At 40.3% G+C, this 18,033-nt stretch overlaps 1 protein-coding gene across 1 annotated transcript; it reads left to right on the plus strand.

Annotated features, from left to right (window-relative positions):
• Window positions 1-1,713: 1,713 nt before the first annotated feature.
• On the plus strand, window positions 1,714-16,287 carry cited1 (Cbp/p300-interacting transactivator, with Glu/Asp-rich carboxy-terminal domain, 1). The gene is made up of 2 exons (XM_033610041.2): window positions 1,714-2,127; window positions 9,728-16,287. Exon 2 carries the CDS (start codon window positions 9,748-9,750, stop codon window positions 10,321-10,323), a length of 576 nt encoding a protein of 191 aa, XP_033465932.1. The 5' UTR covers window positions 1,714-2,127; window positions 9,728-9,747; the 3' UTR covers window positions 10,324-16,287.
• Window positions 16,288-18,033: the final 1,746 nt, after the last annotated feature.

Genomic DNA, 18,033 nt, shown 5'->3' on the forward strand with positions numbered 1-18,033 from the left:
GTGGAGACATCTTGGATGTTAACTTATTAGTAACACCTGTGCTTTTCCTGCTATGGCAAAGCTTTGGAAAAGCATTGTTCAAATAAGCAACACACAACTTTCTCCAACAAGTTGCTCGACCTTGAACAACACCATATATAAGTCCACACACCAGCTCAGTCTTGACCAATTATGACATGTCCAAATTCCCTTCAGGACTGAAAAATGAAGCCAACACGGAAGTGCCAAAAACTGAGGCTGGCTCCAGAATGAGTCAGTCCCCACAGATGTTAAAATACCTCGCTTATAGCAGAAATAAACATGTTTACAGCCTGGTACAAAAAACAATTTCGTGACGACTCTGTGGGGGATGAATTCTTGTTTAACTCACCCGTTTACATTTTATTGAGGCTTAAAGTTAAACACCACAACATTCACAAATGTGGGGTTTTCCATGTTGTGTTTTGTGAATGTTATTGTGTTTTGAAATGTTTTAGTGTTTTGTAAAATGTTGTGTTTTGCAAAATGTGGTTGTTACGTAAAGTGTTGTGTTTTGTAAGTGTTGTTGTTTTCTGAAATGCTGTGGTGTTTTTTGAAATGTTGTTGTCTTATGAAATGTTGTGTTTTGTGAAATGTTGTGTCTTATGAAATGTTGTTGTGCTTTATAAAATGTTGTTGTGTTTTGTGAAATGTTGTACTTTTTAAAAAATGTTCTTGTATTTTGTAAAATGTTGCTGTGTTTTATAAAATGTTGTGTTTTTGAGATGTGTTATGTTTTGTAAAATGTTGTTTTTTAAATGTTGTGTTTCATAATGTGCTGTTGTGTTTTGTGAAATGTTGTTGTCTTATGAAATGTGTTTTAAAAAATGTTGTGTTTTGTGAAATGTTGTTTCTTTTTTTTTCTTTTTTTTTAAAAAAAGTTGTTGTGTTTGGTAAAATGTTGTTTTCCGAAATGCTGTTGTGTTTTGTGAAATGTTGTATTTTTTTTTAAGTTTTGTTTTGTAAAATGTTGTTTTCTGAAATGCTGTGTTTTGTGAAATGTTGCTGTGTTTTATAAAATGTTGTGTTTTTGAGATGTGTTATGTTTTGTAAAATGTTGTTTTTTAAATGTTGTGTTTTGTAAGGTGCTGTTGTGTTTTGTGAAATGTTGTCTTATGAAATGTTGTGTTTTAAAAAATGTGTTTTAAAAAATGTTGTGTTTTGTGAAATGTTTCTTTTTTCTTTTTTTTTCTTTTTTTTTTAAAAATTGTTGTGTTTAGTAAAATGTTGTTTTCCGAAATGTTGTTGTGTTTTGTGAAATGTTGTGTTTTGAAATGTTGTGTTTTAAAAAATGTTGTTGTGTTTTGTGAAATGTTGTTTCTTTTTTCTTTTTCTTTTTTTTTAAAGGTTGTTGTGTTTGGTAAAATGTTGTTTTCCGAAATGCTGTTGTGTTTTGTGAAATGTTGTATTTTTTTTAAGTTTTGTTTTGTAAAATGTTGTTTTCTGAAATGCTGTGTTTTGTGAAAGGTGCTGTTGTGTTTTGTGAAATGTTGTTATTTTTAAATGTTGTGTTTTTTCAATGTTGTTTGTGTTAAGTGTTTTGTGTTTTGACCTCCAGGGCCACTGTACTTTTCAGGGTTTTTTTTTTATAAAAGTAACTAAAAGCAGCTAAGATCATTGAATAGAGTTGTGAGTCATTATACTGTATATAAAATGCTTATAAATTCTACTTTATTCATAAGTTCATTCACTGTCATCAGTTTCTCTATTTAACCCCTTCCACTGGTGTTCAGTCTCAGCCAATAAGATTCATCCATCCGAATCCTTTGGAAATCCAGTTCCTTGTTTTGGGATGGCAGCATGCCCGGACACACACACATATACACACACACACACACACACACACGCACACACATATACATACACATGCCGGGCTGGTCAGTGAGAAGAGAGCGAGACACTAAATGCTCTTTATTCAGTCTCGAGCGCATCTCGGAGCTGACAGACCTGCAGAGTGTGTGCGGACAGTCAGTCACTGAGCGCTGAGAGCTCCAGCTTAACTTCACTCCACTGGCTGTTTCCTGCGCTGCAGACACTGTGGACTCTCCGGACTCTATAACCTGCTACTTTTATTTGACTTTTCTGAGCTGCACCGGGCTTTTCACACAGGTTGGTTCATTTCTGTCATTTCATCTGCTCTGGTTTCTGGAGTGAGTTTGTGCTGTAAATCTGTCCGGTCAAAGTTTTTTCCTCTCACAAGTGTTTACATAACATTTTAAATGAGGTCAAGCGCTTTTCTGCCTGGAGCTGAGGGTTCCGCTGCAGAAGCTGGTGTGAAACTTAGATTTTCTCTTTGGTTTGAGCTTGTAAACTCAGATTAACTCGGGTTTCATGCCTCTTTATACCCACTTGATATTATCTGTACAGTGGAAATGAATGGCGTTATTGCATAAGCCATAAAACTGATTAAAAAGATTGTTTAAGTTTGCACATTCATGCGGTTTTTGTTTATTTTGTGTGTTTGCACCTTTAAATCAATGGAAATGTGACACAAGCTTATTTATTGGAGTTTGTAAAAGTAATTTTTCCAACTTTTTCAAGATAAAACACACAAAAACTTTTATTATTTTTTTTTCCTTAAATTGTCTGCTCATTAACCGCCTTCAATATGGAGCTGGAGGCAATTAAAGCAAGTGGTGAATGCGTCACGCTGGGACAGCATATGGTGACGTTTCAATTGGCTCGTCACGCTTTAATTGTGTAATTGAAACCTCTGTTGTTGGTGGTGTGTGTGTGTGTGTGTGTGTGTGTGTGCTGCTTGTATTGACAAATTGCAAAAACATTCCTTTAATAGTTTCAAATTTTAATATAAAGCTTATGTCCTATAGGCACAGAAAGTATATTGTCAAATAGGCTACAATGACTGCGATGATATTGTCATTTACACTTAAAGTGTGTCTGCAGTGATGACCCAACAATCTAAAAGCAAAGTACATTAGATGTCCAGTTTGACTTACAGGGACTTTTCAGTCCATGTTGGCTGGAAAGCTGAAGTGATAAAGATCCCCGATAGGAACTAGCGCAAGTTTGTAAAAACCCACATTGTCCTTGTATATCTTCTGTAGTAGTGTCTATTATGGGCTGCGGCTGTTGGTTTCAACACTGGTTAAACTGTTGATTGTATATTGATTAAATGTCAGGAGATATTGAAGGTAATTTCTCCAAACAGTCCATAAAGGAACTGACACCAGAGGATGTTTGGCATTTTTGCCCCATAGATGACTTCTACAATTCATCAGTGATCTGACTAATTAATCAACTGACTAATTTGATCTTGCTTCACCTAAAATTAACCCTGTGAGGCGTAAATATGAGTTTGAAGTCAGTGGTTCCCAACTTGTCCTGCCATGAGGTCCAGATTTCCCCTTAGTCATTAGCTCAAGGTCCACACACTTTAATATAGTCGGCATCATACTTGCGTTTAGCCATGTCATCCGTTATTTACTAGCTCTACAGCAGGAAACAGCACTTCAAAATGAAAGCTTCTGCCATAAATTCACTTTACTTCAAAATAAAGTGGGTTATTTACAAACTTGACACGTTTGCGAGTCACTTGTGGTCCATTCAGAATGGACCCGTGACCCACCCGTTGGGAACCAGTGTTTTAAATGATCCTATTGCACTTAATAGCACTTTTTAACAGCTCTATTAAACTTTTCATTCACTGTAGTGTTCCTATAATATGTAGTGATTGACTGATTACTCAGCTATACTGATAATCAATCACTGCTGTCATTTTACAGGCCAATAATGCCTGTAAATACTTGTATTATAATAAGAACATTTGCTGCTTTTCTCCATTTTATATCACCATGCAGTTCTTACTCTTGTCTTTGGATTATCTGATAATAATCATCAGCTGCAGCCCTAACATATTAAAAAGTTACACACTTGGCGACTAGGTATGGCTACTAATCTGGCAGGGGAGACTTTCACTGCTTAATTAAAATAAATGCAGACCGGTCCTCGGCCAAGACGGCAGCCTAGACTGCTAATGAAATCGTTTACAGGGAAACTGAGCCAGGGCCGATTTCACAAACTCATAAAAAGTGGTGGAAGAACACAATGAGTCAGGTCAGCTGTGAACAGGAAAAAACATTGGCACTCCTCCAGCGGTTTCACACAGCATCCTTCCTCCACTCTGCTGAGCCTGCGAGGACGTTTTTTGACTCCAGTCCATCTTCATTTCAGACCAAAACAGTATTCTGGGTGTTTGTTATTATGAGACACAAGCCAAAAAGCTGTTATGTGTATATGAGTAAAAAACATCTCACTTTTTTGATTCCCCTAGGCATTTTCATGTCTCTCCAGTGCCTATAAATGTCAAAATGACTCAATGAAAACTTGGACATGAACAACTAGATTTTATTGGGGACAAACACAGAATAAAAACAAAGGGACTCGTTTGTGTAGAAAAGCTGACGTGAGCATTTAGATTTTCCTAGAAAGATGAACACCAAGTCATTCAGAGAGGTTTCTAAGTTCAGGATATGTGGTTTTGTAATCATGACATTTACTCTAAAAGACTTAAAATCCCTCCGACCACAAAGTATAAACACACGATGATACCTTTTCAAACTGCTGTTGGAGAGCCAATAGAAGTAGCAGCTCACATACCAACATGACTGAATCATTTGAGAAATATGAACATGTTTTTCCACAAAAACCCTTCATACCATGCACTAAAGAAGCCAAAGACTTCAAGTAATAAATGTTGCCTAAATACAAGCAGCTATTCAAGAAGGTTTACTGACCACAACTGTCTTAAATTGGCCAAATTGTGATTTAAATCAGAACCATTACTAAAAAAAAGACACTTGGAGTCAATACCAAGCCATAATTGCTTCTTAGGAAAAGCTAATCATGCAGCAAAAGTGGTTTGAGATGTTTATGTGGATGTTTTAGTTGGTTTTAACACAACTTTATTTTGTGATTATGGGTCACCATTGTAATCCATTGTAACTGTTGTGAATCTAAGCTGCTATCTTCCACAATCTAATACAGCTTGGGGTTTTGCGGCCACAGCTTTTCTTGGTCTGGTTTGACCATTAGCTTTTTGCGGCTAACGTTAGCAACCTTTAGGTGAATAATTCTGAGTCATTTCATTTCCTACTTCTGTGATTCTGCCCCACTTGTAACCGTACATTTTAGCATTTAGTGTCCACATCCAACTCCACACTTTCTTACAGGCAAATTGGATCCATCTCAAAGTCAGGGTGGAAAAATCCTCTCCATCAAGGCATTATATTGTAAAATAGGCGGATTTTTCACACCCATTTGTTACTTAATAGACCTTTTAAAATGTTTTAAAATGAGCAATCTGTACAGCTGGGTTGTTCTCATTCACGTGTTGAGTAGACTGGTGCAGGAATGAGTCCTTAAACCTGAAAATGAGTTAGCATGTTAGCACTCCTGGTTCCCTTGTCTCGAAGTCAATGGGTTTTTGAACAGGTTTTTGGTTAGATGCCTGAAATAAGGTCTGTAGTGACACAAGCTTAAGACATGTTCACGTTTTGTTCATAAAATACGTCAGTAAATACCCCACTTGTGAATTTTGAAGCTTTTTCGTGTCTTAAAAAAAGGCGGTTGCTAGCAAGTAGCTAAATGAAACTACAGAGCATCATCATGCCAAACACGGCTTCACAGCCTACTTATGGTGGTGATCTTGGAAGTCGTGTGGCCATGGCTTTTTACTTTTGGCAGCTGCATTTATGCTTCAAAGATCATAAAAGTAGTGCTCATCTGTGAAGATTATCTTGCTGAACAAGCCACTTTTTTTTTGCGATAACCTGAAATCCAACGGAAAAATCTTTTTTGTCGAGGGAACCAAGGTGAAGTTAACGTCAGCGTTGGCCTACGTCATCCCTGCAGCACTCTGTTGTGGCCATTTTTCTGTAGCTACTTGTCACAGATGTCGACAGAATCTGTATCTTGTGATATAGGCAGATTTTCACCCATAAAATGTGTGTGTTTATATTTAATTTTTAGGACTCAAAATCCTTAAAATCTGCAGTTGTGTTCTCACCAGTGCCCCGAGGAAAGAATGTGTGCAGTTTTTATTTGTTTGTGTCTCCTGGACTCAATGTGCTGGAAAGCTGTTGAGCAGAGGCACCATGTGCAGGCTGGCCCTGACAGTAATCAGTCAATGAATAATGAACACACACACACACACACACACACACACACACACACAGACCTGCCATTGACAGCTGTTTGGTATCTTTGTGTGTGTATTAACTCTATCAGTGGAGTGCAGCTGCATGGCTGCCTGTAGCAATTATGTTCTCGCTAAATAAGAGCCAGTGCTGGGAGGAGGGGCTGTGTGCATGTGTGTGTGTGTGTGTGTGTGTGTGTGTTAGTGAGACAGAGAGAGAGAGAGAGAGAGAGCACGTATTATTAAGCGATTAACTTACTCAAAGGATAGCCGCATGATGTGTGTGTGTGTGTGTGTGTGTTACGGCACACATGCTGTTTGAACTGTATGTAATATAAACCAGCTCAGGGACTTTAACATGAGCCTCTAGGAGCCTTTTTGCAAGAGGGTTTGAGTCACACACACACTTTTTTTTTTTTTTTACCTCCACACACATCTCATTGACACTTTCTCAGTGTGTCAGGCTTTGCGCAACACACACTTTCCTCCATTCACACACAGTCGGACATATGCTCTGTTCTCAGGGCCCATGTGTATTTATCCTGTCATGTGACCCAGTCGCGCTTTGAGATCCTCAAAGGCTCTGTTGTGTCGTGAGCTCCATTCACACACACGCACACATACACACATATTAAGACCTATAAACACTCACTAACCTCGTCAGTACCCACAGACCGTCTCCCCGCAGCTTTTTCATGGTTAATTTGCTGCTCAATAGGTCAAGAGGAAAAGCAGACATCAAGTGAATACACACACAAAATCAGTCTGAGACACAGCAAGTCATGCAGCCGTCCAGTCACAAGGGTCGGCTCATAGCGTATTTCCCAGACAGTTGGGGCTGCGCTGATTTAAAGAGTCATAAGAACATGAGTAAAGCCACTCTTAAAGACATACTTCACTCTCAAAATAATCACTTGTATATCAGTTCCTCACCCCATGTTACATTAAGTTTGTGAAGAAAACTTTGATTATCTTGCATGCCTTCATGGTAAACGATGAATCCAAAAACGGCAAACAGTCTTAATGAATTGAAGTCATAGGGGTCCACTTTAACACCAGCAAAACTATATTAAAACATCCATTCAAAACACTTCCACTTTAACAGCCTAGTGCAGGCACGTTTAGAGTCTGGTCTGGGCCAATTGTGGCCTGTGGACCAATTTTAAAGTTATACTTTATTAATCCCCGAGGGGAAATTCAAATTTTTTCACTCTGTGGTCATACACACACAGGCCCAAAATAAACACATATGTACAAACAGGACCTATACATGCATTAAATGAAGAGATGTCAGAGTGAGGGGGCTGCCTTGGACAAGCACCCCAAGCAGTTGGGGGTTCAGTGCCTTGCCCAGGAGGTGAACTGGCACCTCTTCAGCTACAGTTTACACTCCATACTTGGTCCAGGGACTTGAACTAGTGACCCTCTGGTTCCCAAGCCAAGTCCCTGTGGGTAGTGCTACTGCGGCCTGTGGCTTGTTCAAAATACTTGTATGAGATTCTTTTTTTAATAACTCATATGATGCGAGTAGCAGCTGGCCCCTGGGCATTTTCACATTTTCTAATATGGCCCCCATTCAAAAACTTTTGGACACCCCTGGTCAGGCATTTGGATGAGTTGCACACTTGGGCAACTCTATGAATACATGAGCACAGTTCAAATGCATGCACTTGCGCAGGCAGCACACAACACTATTTTGATATAGTTTTGCTGTTGTTAAAGATGTCCCTCTTTACTTCAGTTCATCACAAATGTTTGCCGTTTTTGGATTCTTCATTCACTTCATACAAAGTGTTCCTTATGAATTCAAAGTAACACTGGGGAAGTGATTCATATACAAATACAAATGGTCCTCTTGTGGATGAATTGCCTGTCAGCTGGTGCCTCATATTTAACAGATACATAAGTGGTAGCAATCCTCTCATCTCACTCATTTTTTGCTGTACATAAAGTGCAGTCCTTTCCTTTCAGCTGACATTTATTTTGGTACCATCCTGTTTGTTGTCGTCTGTCAAATGCTTGAAAAATGTTTTGATTAATCAAATCTTGACAATACAATGTAACCCAGCAACCAGCTGCATATCAGCAGGAAAGTCCCTGCTGCCAAACAACAGAGATATTAAGCAAATACAACAGTCCACTGACTCTGCTACCATAGTGCGAAGACCACATGCTCCTTATGCATCTCCTGCATCAGTGATGTTGCCATAACGACTGGTTGCAGAATAGAAACGTGCACATGTGCAAACAGGTGCAAGAAAAGAAAGAGCAGGTTCATGAATTGATTCACACCTGTGTGTGGTGTTTCTAGCTGGAGCTGGAGCTGCTCTCAAAACCGGCAGCACTTAAAACTGATAAAGAGCAACTCCAGTTTGAAATGTCTCATAGAAATGCTAATGAATTCAGACACATGGTGAACAGGTTCAGTTTTGTTCAGCAGGATGTCAGCTACCTAAAAAATGTTCAAAAGTGTGTTCATAAGACAGATAAGATAGTGAAGTCAGAGCAAAAGCAGCCCAAATTCGCTAACCTTTCATCTGGGCCTTGCTAACGTATGTTTACAGCCTTTTTAAGAAGATAACTATTCTGTTTCATGTGGTCAGTGTCCAAAAGAACATTTTGAAAAATGTGGGTATTCACTTTCTTGCTGAGTGTTAGTTGAGAAGTTCAATCCCACTCTCATGTTTGGTCATTACAAATAAAGCTATAGCTGGCTCAGCTAAGCACAAAAACAGAAAGCAGAGGGAAACAGCTACCCTGGCGTTTTTTGTACTGATTAAACAAAAGAGATAAAATGTAAATTAATTAATGAGCTTTAGGAGTGCTAGTTAGTTGATTTATTTATTTATTTTCTACTTTGGACAGAGCCAGGCTAGCTGTTTACCCCTGCATTCAGTCTTTCTGCGAAGCTAAGCTAAGCTATAGCCTATCTAGCTTCATATTTAGCCCGTAGACATAAGAGTAGTGTTGATCTTCTCATCTAAATTTGGGCTAAAAAGCAAGTACACTTCCAAAAATGATGAATAAGTTCACCATCCAAACACTGATTATAGCCTACATTTAAGTTTTCAGTGGGCTACTGGTGCATGCTATCGTTTCCAGTTGCCCAATTCCTAGTTTTCAGCATGCTTCTAGTTTAAACTGTGATGTGTGAAGATATTCTTTGTACGTATGATAGACTCAGATACATATGAGGGCAGACCATGCTATAATAAAGAACAGCATAGGTGAGGATTTAGCGTCGATTTACCTCCGATGCTAGCGAGCTAGCATCGGAGGTAAAGCGACATTATTTTTTTTTTTTTCAGAATTAAGTAGATTTTTTCTGAATCCTGAATAAGGCATCAACCGATCAAGTTGTGCAAAACAGAAGCCATATTACGTCACATCAACGGCAGACCTGTTCAACTTTTGCTAATTTGAATAGTTTATTCGTCACTGTCCCATTGTGTAAAGGCCTTTACAGTGAAGTGTTATTTAGCCAACAAGTATATTGCATCCTCCTCATGTTCCAGTTTGATGGCATTGCATAACATCTCCCTCTTCTTTTTGTAGGCTCTGGTGTTTTCCTGGTGATGACCTCATTGCTGTTTCCTGGCAACGCCCACGCTGCGATGAAGGACCTCTCTTCCTCCTCCTCTCCTCTCAGCTCCCTGCTCCACTACCCGTCCTCCAAAACCTCCGTTGTGCCGTTCTCCCCGTCCGCCAGCGCCGCCTCCTCGCCCGGGTCATCGATAACATCAGCTCCGCTCTCCAAACCTCAGCCCTTCTGCCTCCAGACAGGGCCGCACCTCATTGCCAGCATGCAGCTGCAGAAGCTCAACTCGCACTACCAGAACCTTGCCGGTGCTTCTGCCGGACACCCAGCACCTGGTGGCACTCAAAGGGGTTTTGGTGCTTCTCCTCTGGGCACGGGAAACCAGCTTCTGGGGCCAACTGGAGGCCTTGCTGGAGGTGGGATGGGTGTGGGGATCAGCATGGGGAACCAAAGCTCTGGTGCAGGTGGAATTATCGACTTTGACCCCGTGGACGAGGAGGTTCTCATGTCACTGGTGGTGGAGCTCGGTTTGGACCGAGCCAATGAGCTGCCCGAGCTTTGGCTGGGTCAGAACGAGTTTGACTTTATGTCAGATGTGCCGGCCGGATGCTGACCTACGGGAAGAAGAACTATCAAGATGCAGCGGAATTGATAGACAAAGAGAGAGAAAACTTTCTCTCCTCTGTTTTGTTGTTCTTTCCTCCCTTTCTTGATTGATAAAATGAGGAAACTGAAGAGACACTGAGTGCTAAAGAAAAAGATATTAGAGGCATACTTTTGTTTCTATTTTACTCTCATATTCCATGTGCAGAGAGATGGATAAAAGAAAAAGTCAGCTTACTTTTTTGTTGTTGTTTTTTAATGCATAAAGAGAGCAAAATGTTTTATGTTCCGTTCGATCAGTACATTTTTCTTTTCTAGGATGAAACTGGTGGTTGAAACCAACCTAACGGGATTAAGAACTTTTATTTTTCCTTTCATTAAAAGCATGAGCAGAACAGAAACAAGGACTCTTTCTGCCATCCCTCCATCATGCTGGCTTATTGAAAACAAGGTGATTGACGGGTGATGGGAGACGTTTCTAACCTTCTAACAAAGCAGTAAAACGATCAACACACCTGTTGGACTTTCTCAGTGCTCTTTTCTCCCGATCAACGTAAGGAAAATGAAAATGGGAATCATGACGTTATGGGAGATTTGTAAAGGATGACAAACACTATGTTTCCTGTTTTCTTATGGACAATATTAGACTCTGGTCTCATGGGAAAGAGACTCCTGTCTCTTGGCTTCACAAAGAAAGTGATTGTCTGAAACTGGTTATCTCAATGTACTTTTCTTTCTGTCCTTTTTTTCTTTGAATTAAGTTCAACCAGTCGTATTCACGGAACATGTTATTTAAGACAGTGGCTGATATCCATCAGGACTTTTGGACAAGGAGCGCTTCTGTAACCGGTTCTACTTTTCTGAGCATAATGAATTAGATCAAGGGATGTGGAATCTTTCGGAGCATGGGACCTGAATGGAGTAAATTGTTTCTTGCTCTGGAGCGCAGCCTCATTAAAATGATCGAGGCCTTTTTGGTGGTCATGTGAGTCGCCACTACATGTACGTGTTTTGTTTTCTGGCCTACAGTGTAAGAAACTCTGACCCCGGTGGTGTCAATGATCCTGAATAGCACTTCCTCCTACATGGAGGATACAAGGTCTGTGTGGACACAACCCGAATGAACAAATACATTCATGTGCCCTTTGCTTTCTTTGTTTTTGCTGTTTCACCACTTTGATGTTTGTGTCAAAACCGTTTGTTCAGCTCCAACAGACCTTATTATCAAGAAGCGTCTCTGTCCCTGATAAGGAAGCATTGTCTGTTTAGCCATCAGGCTCAGAGGCTGCTGTTTGCACACTTTGCGGGGCAGCCTTTGAGCTGAACATGCTCTGTGGTCCAGACTGGTCTCACTCCAACTTATCAGATACTGAGGCTTGGTCAGTGGCCCCTGGCAGCAGATACAGAGGCACCCTTGGTGGTGGTATGACATGCGCCGGGCAGAAGCAGTTTATAAGGAGCAAGAAAGTCCACATAGGTTGAGTGGGAGGTGAGGTGGATGGGTCAAACAAACTTTGGACTTTGACCCGAGAGCTGCTTGTGTCCCGTGTGAAACCAAAAGTCAGTCGAGTTATTTTAATAACAATGTAGTGTGCTAGTATGTGTAGCATGCCCCGTAAGTGATGTCACATTATATATGTATGACATACGTTATGTGATGTTACATTACATACAGTAACAACTTATTTCAAGCCAAACCATTATGTTTTCTTCTAAACCTAACCAAATACTTCTGTTGCCTAAATCTACAAAGGTAAACCTAAAAGGGGAAGTGTGTTTAACTATGTTGTAAGTTTATTTTGTAAAACACTATGCATTTATCAAGCAGAAACTGTACATTTCCTGTGAAAATGGAAGTGTAAATTGACATGCTGTTCCCAAACACCCAAAACGGACGCTGGAGAGGCACCTAGCATCATTTTTTAACATGTAGGGCTCCTGACCAAACGTTGGTATTTGATGAGCTGGGAGGGGAACATGTTGGCCGTGCAGGCTTTGGGAAGGTTGGAGTTGGACCAAAGTAAACTAAACCTTTCATAAGCTACTACAGCTTATGGCAGGTGTGGCACATTTTATTATCATTAACTACCAGCTTCTTACTGATTCACTGCCTCTTGAAGACAGAGACAATATGGAAAACATCTTCATGAGCTAGCTGTGTGCCCTCTGGCAGCCATATTGGAGGTCCTCGTGCTCTTTGGCTTAAGTTCAACAGTTATTTGTTCAACTTCTCCAACTGACCACAATCAAAAGAGTTGTTTTGGTTTGGCGAGCTAGCCAACAGTCACTATCTGCTAGACATTTGACTCTGGTTAGGCCTACTTGTAGAGAGTTAGCATTAGCTATGGGTAGCATCCTGGAAAAACTATGTAAGAGTATTACTTTTTTTTTTTTTTTTTTTTGATTTTTCGAAATTCAGTTTACCTGCTCTCCTTTTTTCCCCCTTATGCCTGACCCTAATACTCTTTCGTACAAAGCCCCTACAATTTTTTTTAAATGTTAACACGTGAAATTTACAATATCGCTTTAAAACAGTAGTTTGACTAAACAATACTAACTGAAGGTCCATTTACAACTTTTTCCAGAGCTCTCAACTGTGTCATTTAAATAAACTTTTAAGCTAACGCGGACGAATAGTTCTAAAAGTGTTCTGTTTACGGGTGTCATGATATAGGTATTGACGATAACAGTGATATTTAAAAATCAAGTCCTGATATCATTTTAATGATACATGATACATGATATGATATATATGATGATATATATTGTATACGTATTCCAGCACCTTATGTCCTCGCGTTGTCTTCCTCCCCAAACGCCATCTGGTTGCCTTTTCACTACCTATTAAGTGTAATTGCTCGTCCTGTACGATTTTGTACAGATATAGTTACAGACTCTCTCCCCACCTCCTTACACTCATATTCTGAGTTGAACTCATTTGCCAAAAAAGAGGCAAAATGTACAATAAACAAATTTAAAAATAAATCTGACTGATTTTGACCGCATTTTCCCCAAAAAATGTTTTTTTATCATTAACTCTTTAGGATTTGAGGACATTAGGGGCATAGCCCAGACCTCTTACAGGGGGTCCGGGGATCCTCTCCTGCTCTTTTATACACTCTGATACTTGATATACATTTAAAGTAGAAAACCTGTTTATTTTTCTAAATTAGAAAATGGTCGGGGGGGCCACCTGGCACCCTATCTGGCCCACAGGCTGTAAGTTGAGTATCACTATTATATCATAAGCGCTACTGAGCTCACATAACAAATCCATCTCAGTGACAACTGAGCAAACTCCCATCTTCTCCTGAAGACCATTTGACACTGTTGAGGCTCAGGGTAAAAAACATTATTAAGTGGACCCTTGGGTGGGATTGTTTTGAATAAGTGTTTTACATGTGATATATTGTTTTTTTTTTTACATAAAAGTTACATGTGGAACAATTAAACATGAGATAAATGTGATAAAGTCACACCAGTTTTTATTCTTATAAGGGAATTAACAATCCCCAAAATCAGTCAATATTTTCGAAACCATCTTCTTGTTGCTGATACACCCCAATGTTACATTTCTTATTAGCATACCCTCTGTTGGACCTCCATGATGCTGCCAGATGCTCTTTAAGTTTACAGAGTCAATTCTTCATCTACCAGGTGTTGTTTCTTGCCGCTGCAGACTTTAATGGTTAAAAAAAATCCCCAGGGTTTAAACTGACACCCCTCCACCCCCTTGCCCACCTATAGGAACTGTACTGTGCTGTTTTCCCCGCTGTAGATGGATGCAAGTTAGCACGGGGGCTCTGACCTATATATCTGTTGTGGTAAGAAGAGACGGGGGCTTGAACTGTGCGGTGGGAACAAAGGCCTTTCACCTCAGCCTGGTGTGTCTGTCATCTGGCCATTGTGGGTCTCCTCCTGGACCACACACACATGAAATAACACACCTGTACATATGCGTACATGCACACAACTCACTGAAACCAAACTATGTGCAGGAGTACAAAGACACAGAAATAAACCACATGCACACACAGGAGCATGGGGATGGTGTTACAGCAGGGAAACGGGAGTAGCAGCCATGAAACAGGCACTTGTTCAGTTACACACAGACTTCACAGGGTATTGGGGTTGTTGGTGTGTGTGTGAAAAGAGATAGTGATGTTAGGGGAAACTATGAGCAGTGGGTAATCCGTCCACATGAAGACCACTGGTGGAGGAAAAAACACGCAGGGCAGTGTTAATTTATTTAGATATAGAAGGATCAGCTTACACACACTCAGCTCCTCAGCACAATTTTCCCTGCACACATACACACGCTGCCTAATACCAGTTTTTGATGTCGATTAGGGTCTCGGTTACAGCCAGTGGACTTCCTTTTCTTTCTTTAATGAAACACGAGAAGCGGTGATTAATGAAAACCCGATGATGGACTAATTTGACAGAGGGATTTGCAGGATATTTCCCTCGTAACAACCACTTTATTGAAAGATGTAAAGACGCTTCTAATCACAACGAAATCCAAAAGACAGACACGCTGATTCTCTCTTCCTCTGTCTCGTCGCCTAAGTGGGTCAAAATAACATTCTTGAAATGGAAGAGTCTTGTGTTTGTTTCCATCTGCTTGACGAAGTCCTTTTGTGTGTGTGTGTGTGTGTGTTTTGTGTGTGTTGTGCTGTGGTCCGGCCTTGATCCCAGCTGAGTGAATGTTATTTTTGCTGTGTGAAGCAGAGGGACGTCCCGCCCCCTCTTCTCCTCCCCTGAGAAGTTGCCTGGTTGAGATGTTTGAATTGTCTGAGGGCTTTCATTTCCTCTTCTCCATGATGCCATCATATTGCAGATTAACCCCGGCAGAGACCTTTTGAACCACAATATACCTCATAGCTGTTTGGTGTCTAATGATTCGTCACTACGGTTTCAGTTTGCTTGGATACCACATGGGTTTACGTTAGCAACTAATTACTGCAAAATCATCACACTATTTGAAATTGGACCTTTATCTAATGGACAACACTGTCTGGCTCAAATGCTAACCTTACTACAGACCTTGTTTTGTTCAATACCATACGTTCATAGACTGACTTCTTTCTTCGGTTAATCCATAGGCTTCAATGTGCTCCAGTACTCCCATCATGCAGAATCATAGTCTTGTTTTCTTCGAGTACTAATTCAGTTGTGCGATGGGACTGTTTGATTGGTTGACGGAAAATTAATTACCAACACGTTTCATAGATAAATTATTTTTGTTTCAAGAAAAAAAGCCTCTCAAATGATTGCGGGGCAGACTATTTCTTGGCTCAAAGCAGTTGCCAGGTAACCAGCGGTGACTTCAGGAAGTTTCTGCTCCTGCTTTCACAATTAATGATTGAAAAGACTTCATTATCCAGATTGACAGTAGTTTTTGGATGCTGAGATTTTTCCTGAGCTCTGTTTTAAACCTCCACCGCCCCAACGACAAATGAAATGGATTTACAGTTTCCATGTGACAGTCAGTGATTTACTGCACGCTGGGCCGTTGCCTCTGGGCCTCAGGGTCATGAAAAATGTTCCAACACATCAAGGCCTGTGAAAACCTTGGACATAAGGAGTGATATATCTGCTAAAAGCCGGCTGTTACAAGGTTCCCTCTCCACGGTAATGAAAGCCACTGATCTGCTGCCAGGTCTGCTTGTGTGTGAAACTGAAGTAGACTTTGCACTGATTTACTCCTTTTATTCATCATATTTTACTTTTAAACCTGTAAAGTCTTCAATTTTTTTTTGCTGGTTTCACATGCAGTTACTTTCCTTGATTTGTTTTTTCTAATGATGAAATGAATATTATTCAAAGATGATTTTTAAAGCACTTTTGCTCACCGGCTCTCACTTGTACATCTATATGAATATGTAAATGACTGAGATCATATTAAAAAAAAAAATGCTTGTATTTTTGTTACGGCTCTGAGTTTTGGTGGAGAAATAAAGAAAGTGAAAACCACGCTGGAGTGAATGTTTGACATTAACACAGCAGACACTACAGCATATGAGGTTGCATGGAATGATTGCTCAATGTTTGAAAATTTTAACCATATCTACAGATACGTGTGGCATGTATAGAATATAGAACAATATATATTTACCGGTAAAGGTCAAGCATACATAAGAATAATTGTGTGTGCGTTTAAACAAAGATAAATAACAGATGATAGATATTTTATAAGCAGTTGGCCTGTTAACATTATTGTACAAGGCTTCCATCTGCTGGCCAGTAGTGGTAAGTGCACAAGTTGACAGACCCTCTTACTCCAATACCCATACTACCATGCTATTTAGCATGCTAGAAAAAGATTTAGTATGTCTCAATACATAGTTTGTGAAATACAGTAGGGACATGCCAGTAGGTTTTGATGGGATGAACTACGAATTGAATTAAGTTCTTTTAACTTGAGCTGAATATGTTTGAGATTGGTCACGGGAGATTAGTTGGGGATTTATGAAGTAGCACAGGATATAGAAAGACCAAGATGTTGACGCGGATGGCCGCCTCGGGACGTCGCTCTTTACCAGCACAGTGTCTACTGTGGACACCTTCAGGTTTCTCGGTACCACAATCTCTTGGGACTTGAAGTGGACCTCCCACATAGACTGGCTGTACTTCCTGCGACAGCTCAGGAAGCTCAACCTGCCCCAGGAACTGCTAATCATGTTCTACACAGCCATAATCCAGTCTGTTCTCTGCACATCCATCACCGTCTGGTTTGGATCTGCCACCAAACTGGACAGGATCAGACTGAAAAGGACAATCAGGTGTGCAGAGAGGATTATTGGGACCGATCCTCCATCTATCCAGGACCTTTACCGGTCAAGGGTCAGGAAACGGGCAGGAAACATCACTGTTATGTCATTTCTGGTACATTGAGAGCAAGTCTACTGGAGTCAAATTCCTTGTATGTACACATGTACTTGGCAAATAAAGCTGATTCTGATTCTGATAAAGCATGTCAACTCTTAAACCACAGCAGTTCATAAAAGATGGGCAGAAACAAGATGCACACAAGTTGTGTCATCTACCCAGGTGCAGGTAGTTCGACAACCTCTCCAACCCACTGGGCGATTAAGTCGAAGAGGATAAGTCAGAAGCAGAAGGCAGAGAGACGGAGGTCACACAACTTAAAATATGCACAACAGTTTAACTGTTGGGGATACAGGACTTTAGTCAACTTGTTCATAAAGCATAGCGCTTGCCAAATGAGGAGTTCAAACCTTTTACCTCTTTATCCCCAGAGCAGGTGACTTACTCACTGTGCCACCAGCAAGACATGGCTTATCATGCTCCTTCTGACAACACATGTATTCTATTGTCTCTGCTGTGTTAATGCAGCAATACTCCAGCTGTGGTCTCATGTCGACATCTGAAGGTGTAGGGTGAACTACAGGTGGATGGAACTTATTTCAGCTCAATATTTCTTAATAACTTTATATAACAGCATCGGTTTGAAAGTCAGAATGTTAAGTCTGAATTTCAGAACATTGCCATAACATACATTTGACATAAAAGCAGTCAGGGTGTCTCTTTTTCTGCCTCTTCATAATATTTGGCATGCTCCTCTTTCAGCAGCACCCTCCACTGTGGACACTGTCTGCACCAACACACAACTAACAGGCCGCATAGAAACATTTAAGCATGCACAAACATGACCACTGATCCACATCAAAGCATCTGGGTAAAGCTATGGTGCACT

Source organism: Epinephelus lanceolatus, chromosome 22, assembly GCF_041903045.1.
Source record: "Epinephelus lanceolatus isolate andai-2023 chromosome 22, ASM4190304v1, whole genome shotgun sequence".
NCBI lineage: Eukaryota > Metazoa > Chordata > Actinopteri > Perciformes > Serranidae > Epinephelus > Epinephelus lanceolatus.

Excerpts from the sequence above, each read along its gene's own strand:
- cited1 (XM_033610041.2), top strand. The coding sequence starts at position 9,748 with ATGACCTCATTGCTGTTTCCTGGCAACGCCCACGCTGCGATGAAGGAC.